The following is a 7,144-nucleotide window of genomic DNA, read 5'->3' as shown; positions in this document are numbered from 1 at the left end:
GGTTGCAGCTCAGCGAAAGCGGGACAAGTATGGGGCACGTTACAGGGCTATTGGCTATGATTTTCTTCCCTTCTCCTTTTCTTCATTGGGGAAATTAGAGAAGGATGTTGTTGCGTTGTTGAAGCGGGATCAGGCGTTCGATAGGACTTATGATATTGGTGCTCGTGCAGCTGCTCACATCTTTAGCAGGATCGGGTTCGCTATAACTAGAGCGGTGGGGGCCCAGATTGTATCTCAGCTCCCCACTAATTTATTGTAATTCGGTTGACTTTTAGGTTTTTGTTATTTTTCATAATAATAATGATAATAATAATAATAATAATGATGATGATGATGATGATGATGATGATGATGATGATGATGATGATGATGATGGTATGTTTTATAGATATATAAAGTAATTAATAATGATAGTATAAATTAATAAAAATAAATTTTTAAAACATACTTCGTATTTGTTATATTAGTATAAACTAAAGCCTCGTTCACTTCACCTTATATTTGATGAACTAAAATTATTTTTACTGAACTGAAATTATTTTTGCTGAACTTAAATTATTTTTGCTGAACTTAAATTATTTTTACTGAACTGAAATTAAATTTATTGAACTGAAATTATTTTCCTGAACTGACATTATTTTTATTGAATTTCTATTATATTTCTTCTTTAAAGTTACTGATTTTTACTGAACTGAAATTAATTTTACTGAACTGAAATTATTTTAACTGAATTGAAATTATTTTTAATAAATATTTTTTTTAAGGTGAAGTGAACAGGGTCTAAGTGGGAGAAAAATCGAGGAGAGGTTAGATATATTTGCATAAACTAAGTGAAAGAGAGTGATGTCCTTAGTCAAGAATAAAGATTTTAGAAGAAAAGGAAATATATGAGGAAAACGGGGTCTAAAAAGGGAAAAAATGAGAAACAATTTATTTTCATTTGAAGAAGGGTCAAGGATGTAGATGGACTAATGGTTGAACTAAGTGACCTTGTCATTCAAATTTTGGCAAGCTACACCACATTCTCATCGTTGGAGTTCCCCTAATAGAAACATTATTAAATTATTATCATGTTCATATATTGTAAACCATGATGAATCCATCATAGTCTAAAAGTTACATAGTTATATAATTTTGAATTATTAATATATCTAATTCAAGCCAATAATAAATCATTAACCAAACAAATCCCTAGACATAAGAATTCCAACTTAGGAAAAAATAATAAAATTATACACACTATAATATAAATCCACTTTATTTTGAGAAAATCAATTAATTTACAAATGATTGAGTTGCTTAAGCAATATTTAGTGGAGTTCCAACACTTGTAAAGATGGAAACATTGAGCAGACCAACATTCCACCCAAGTAACCCTTCGCATGAACCATCTTTACAGGACACCCTTAGTTGTTATGGTCAATTCAATCAACTTGTATCAATTAGTTAATTATTTAGATTTAATTAATTTAATATATAATCTAATGCATGCATAAAAATATGATTAATCCAGAACTTTAGACTTGGATATAAATATTCAAAAAATATGATTAATCCTAAACTTTAGACTTGGATATAAATATTCAAATAGGTAGCCCTTTTACCTGATATTCGGCTAATATAAATGGCAGCACGTCAAATTGATTTTTTTTTTTTTTTTTTTTTTTAGTAAGCTATAGGAGCAGCCACGTTATTAGGTTCATATGTATTTGACGTTTAATTGTGGTCTTATAGGAGTAGTGATTAAAAAAATTAAAACCTGGCCAACCACGGGTCAAATATCGGGTTTGGGGTTGGAACATGTATTAATTTTAATTAAGTGGGTTTTGTAGTTTTGATTAAGTACTAATTCCATCATTCTATTAATGTCGATTTCCAATGTAAAAGTTAGGATAAATTGACTTAGGTGAACAAGCACAAAATGTTATAGAATGGTGGCATGTGGACTTAGGTCATGTCACAACCATCATTTCAAAAATTTCAGCACGATATGATGGATAGATAGTGGACTCAATATGCACTACCAGGCCTAGCTAGAGCTTAGGCCAACACATGACAAAACCATCTTTAGGCCCTAAACTCCTTACCTTATAAACGTTATTTGCTGCAAATCAAATATATTCATTTTCTGTAAGTTTCAATAAGTAAAGATAGGTTTAATAAATAAGTAACGATGAGTTTTAATCAATGAGAAAATGAATATATGTAACTTCAAATAACCAATATAAATAAAATAAGTAAAAACAAGTGTTAATTATTACAAAATATTTTCAATCAGTAAAAATATTTGCTCAATTTCAAATGTTTTCAAAAGTGGTAATGTACACTTTTAATTTTTTTACGAAAACTATTAACAATATTCAAAATCTATTACAAATGTATAGATGACACATCAATAATATCAAGCAACAAGCATCATATCTTGGTGCTTCTAATTTTTCGACTTGTTAGGCCTACAGTAGAAATTATGTGTAACATTTTAGTCATTGTACTCCAATAGGAGGACTTGTTAGGAAACAAGCAATTAATTATGGCTAGTAATGAGTTTATTTGCGTGTAATTTCTATTGTTCTAACCAGGTAATGCTCTAAACAAGAGTGAATCTATAGTCAAAATGAAATTGGTATCTAAAAACTTAACAATAGAAAAAGTTGGTAGTATCATCGCTAGTCAATTGAGTTGAGTGAATTACACAATGAGCATGACGCTTCTTGGCCGTATTTGTTAGGGTGGATTTGAAAGATAAAGTAATGTGTTGTGAACTAATCACATTTAACTTTGCGAGGGAGAACATAGAGAGATTATGAATAAGATTTGAAGTTTAGATATTGAAGCGAATTTTTTTTTATTTTATTTTTATATTTTGCAAAAATAACTCTATTGGAAAATGTCTTCCCATATAATACAAATTATGTATTTCTCATAATGGTACGAGGATTGGATAATTTATTGGCAAATTAAGTATTATTTATGTAATAAAATAGAAAATTTAAAATTCTACATGATTTGAATACAATTCTATTCGATATTTTTTCCAAAACATTAAATAAAAAGACAAAAATAAGAGTATTTAATTATGTATTGCACCGAAAAAATACACTTCATATCTAATTATGTATTTGGTATATTTTTCAATTTAATTACGATAACACCATTTAATTGACAAATTTAGCCAATCAAGAACTTTGTCCAGCAATTCCCCAATTGCACTCTAAGTTTTAAAAAATTAATTGGATAGGGTTAAGATAAATTACAATCTAACGAGTGTAATGATTAATGGATGTCTTACAAGAAAAAAGAAAAAAAAAAAAAAAAAAAAATCGTAAGCAATAAGTGGAGGGAGCCTTTCAAGCAATAATTGCCGCACTTGCCGTCTTAACAACCGTCAAAGTATTATTTTTGTAACTTTACACTACAATTTTTTTAATAATTTATACTTGAATTTTAAATTCTAAAATTTCCCGTTGACAGCAAAAACCATAATATATATCCTCTTCAAACTTTTCCATCGAAGATTTTCCCTTCTTCCATATCCCCTTACACCTTTTCTTTCTCTTTATATCCCCTTTCCCTCTATTTTCTAGCCAATTTCTGAGAAAGGGTTGCTACCATACCATACAACACACGATTTCGGAATAATTTCGGAATTTTTTTTATTTTGTGTAATCTTTTTTATTCTCGTTACACAAAACAAACTACCCACCATATTCAATTTTTTTTATTTAGAATCTTCATTATTTCCTTCTCAAACTTTCTTCATTTAAGTTCTTATTTCAATTTCCAAGTCAATTTAAAAACGTGTACGTTTTTTAATTTTGGAAACTAATTGCATTTAATTTTCTTACCTTACCTCTTTAATTAATGGATCTGAATCTAACTTCATTACCCTCTCTTTCTTCTTCTTCATTGTTTTTCTCTTCTTTTATTCATGACCTTATAGCATAAATTTTTTCAATTATTTTGATTCAATTTTTGATGATATTTTCTAATAAATTTATCAATTTTGTACACTACTTTTGAGAGGGTTGGTGATAATTATTTTTTTCTGAAAATAATACCCATTTGCTTAATTTTTATTAATTTTAAGATTTTGAAGCTGGGGTTTTAAGCAACTAAATCTAGGGAATGTTCTTCTTATCTGTTCGTCAATCTCAATAATAAAATTTATCCCTCTTTCAAAAATCCTCTGTTTTCTTCCTCTGTTTTCGCCTTCTTAATTGATGCAGAATTTATAGGCCTTTTTTGCAATTTTCGATTTCATCATATCCTTGAATCTTTCCAAGTTATCTTATATCTCCGATTTAGTATTACATATAAGACCGTCTTATACAAGCTTTTGTAGATGGGTTGTGCGAGTTCAAAGCAATCCAAATGTCGGCATTGCAAGACAAAATATTCACCAATGAGTAGAAGAAGTTTTTCTATGAATGTACATCACCCACCAGAAAAGCAAGGGGATAGCTACCATATGGTAGCACTCACATCCTCCACTTTAGGCTCTATAAGGCTTGAGAAACCGGTTGATCTTAGTTTTTCGGCCGGGGCCGAAAGATGGGATGATCATTTTGAGAGGGAGGAGGTTGATTTTAGGAAAAATCATGAAGAGGGTATTGAGAAAAATAAAGATTTTACAATGGGTATGATTGAGGCAAAAGCTTGGTCTAAAATGATTGATGAAAAAATTACAAGAGTTGTACCGAAAACCCCAATTAGGACACCTCCGGGCGAGCCCGAAACGATCAATGTTCGTGAATTAATGGAAGGTCTTGAAGATAGTAATACTAGTCCTCTTAGACTGCTTGGTGAGAAGCATGTTAGGAGTTTTTCTTTCAATGTTTCGGTCGATTCGATACTGCCTCTTGTCGATTCTCCTAGAGGGTTACAGAAGAGCAGGATGGATTCCCCGAAGAATGTAAAGGCTTGGTTTGATGCTCAGGAGAAGGATGATAATAATGTGAATTCGATTTCGAAGGCTTTGGTGTCCGAATTTGATCCCGAAGTTATTTCTGTGTTTAGGAAGGCGCTCGAGGAGTTGTCTCCTACAAACCCTTTTCACCTTAAGGCTCGTGATGGTGTTCGCGAACAGCAGAATTTGATCAAGGATGATGGGGGATTGCAAGTCGCCGACAATTCGAGTGGAGATGATGATGGTTATGCTCATGTTAATGGCTTTGTGGACAGGATTATAGCCGAGGAAAAGGATGATATGTCGAGTTCACCGGATTGTGTCTATGTTCAAAGTAATGGGGAAGAAACTTATGATGTAGTTATCAATCCTACTAAAGAACGGGTGATTTTGTACTTCACTAGTTTACGAGGAGTGAGGGGAACATACGAAAATTGTTGCTATGTTCGCCTTATCCTAAAAGGATTAGGAGTTCGGGTGGATGAGAGGGATGTATCGATGCACTCGGGGTTCAAGGAGGAGTTGAAGGAGCTATTAGGCGAAGGGTTTAAGGGTGGTTTGCCTAAGGTGTTTATTGGAGAAAGGTACATTGGTGGAATTGATGAAATACGAAAAATGCACGAAGATGGTAAGCTTAAGAAAATTGTAGCACATTGTGAAAGGCTAGAAGATGATGGTGGTAACCTAGTGGACGTGTGTGAGGCTTGTGGCGATATAAGGTTCGTGCCATGTAAAACGTGCTCGGGTAGTTGTAAAATCTACTATGAACACGAAGAAGACGACGATGATGATGAAGAGTATGAAGAGGATGATTATGGATTTCAAAGGTGTCCTGATTGCAATGAGAACGGGCTCATTCGATGCCCAATTTGTTGCTATTAAGCTCGACTCGACTTGACTCGATATACACATACGGTAAAGATGGATTTACCACTTATGTTTATTGCTAAAAATTTTGTTCACTTTTGTGAGATCATTGTTGTACAGTAGGGAGTTTGATATAGTATAATGTCTAAAGAAAATGTTTAATACAAAATTAAACATGAATTAAGATAAAATATGTTGACTAGTGCTTTTAGCAGGGTATTGCCGTATTGGTTATCCCTAGCTAGTCAAAAAGTTTGTGCTTAATTTGTACAATTAGATTATAATTAAAGGTTGTATTTGTATAATTGTATACAACCTGATAAAATTACAGTAATTAACAGTGAAAGAAAAGGGTTTTTATTTTTCTGAAACTGTTGCATTGGTTTTAAACTTTTGATGATTTCCTTGTTATTTTAGATAAAAATACATCTGAAAATCTGACTGGATTAGCTTTTTTCAGTGGATTTATTGAGTGTTAAAATGATTGATTTGGCTCTAAAATCAATGATTTGCTCTGGGATGTACATTGAACAGCACCTGGCTCAAAGCCAAAAATTAAACACAAAAAGAGGTGGGGAAGATCATTAGAAAATCCACTTTATTTTGGGTGAAAATTCACTTTTTATTCTAGGTTTAGTAAGCACTTTTTTTTTATTTTTTTATTTTTTTGCTTGTTTGATTAATATAAAATTCATATGTAATATGAATTACGCAGTTTTTACAAAATAAAGAAGTTAGGCCTTATTTTTTTTTTAAGGTGAGTTGAGTTAAGCTGAATAGAACTAAACTGAAAATAAGTCCAGATAAGCAGAGTCTTACACCCTTACCTAGTAACCCTTAAGTAAATGACTTATATGAAAGTTTCTGACACAACAAATAAACTTGCTACTAGTCTTGCAAAATAAAAGTCTTTGATGCTCTAATCAACAACCAATTAAAAATTGTAGTAACCTTTCCAATTAAAATAGACTGCAGCTATAAAAGATATAGAGAGTAGATACTCAATTGGTTCTTTAACTTTACTCTAATTTTCTATTTAGCTTGTCCCTTTAATTTGTCCAATATCATAATCAAATATCGTAAAGACTCACTGCTTTACTTTTATATGTAATATTTTTACTTTTACTTATCATCAACTTTACCTATCCAAAATCTAAGAATAAATATAGTAAACATACACTAAAGGGACAAACAAAAATGGACGATGGAAATAATAATTAGTTTGAATATGAGAAAAAATTTAGCGCATTGGAGTGGAAATTGATTACTGTAAGCTTTTTAGAAATTCTAGCTAAATTATGCCAACCCAATTATTGTCAAACTTGGCTGAAATCAAATTAGAATACTCGTATATCAAAAGGTTGGAGACAA

General features: G+C 31.4%; 1 protein-coding gene across 1 annotated transcript; it reads left to right on the top strand.

Moving 5' to 3' along the window:
* Window positions 1-3,082: 3,082 nt before the first annotated feature.
* LOC110727037 (uncharacterized protein At3g28850-like) lies at window positions 3,083-6,144 on the top strand. The gene has a single exon (XM_021906570.1). It carries the CDS (start codon window positions 4,343-4,345, stop codon window positions 5,786-5,788), a length of 1,446 nt encoding a protein of 481 aa, XP_021762262.1. The 5' UTR covers window positions 3,083-4,342; the 3' UTR covers window positions 5,789-6,144.
* The last annotated feature ends 1,000 nt before the right edge of the window (window positions 6,145-7,144 follow it).

This window comes from Chenopodium quinoa, unplaced genomic scaffold, assembly GCF_001683475.1.
Source record: "Chenopodium quinoa cultivar QQ74 unplaced genomic scaffold, ASM168347v1, whole genome shotgun sequence".
Taxonomy (NCBI): domain Eukaryota; kingdom Viridiplantae; phylum Streptophyta; class Magnoliopsida; order Caryophyllales; family Amaranthaceae; genus Chenopodium; species Chenopodium quinoa.
The sequence above is the reverse complement of the archived record's forward strand: the minus strand, read 5'-3'. Positions and strand labels throughout refer to the sequence as shown.

Coding starts and splice junctions, on each gene's coding strand:
- LOC110727037 (XM_021906570.1), top strand. CDS start 4,343: ATGGGTTGTGCGAGTTCAAAGCAATCCAAATGTCGGCATTGCAAGACA.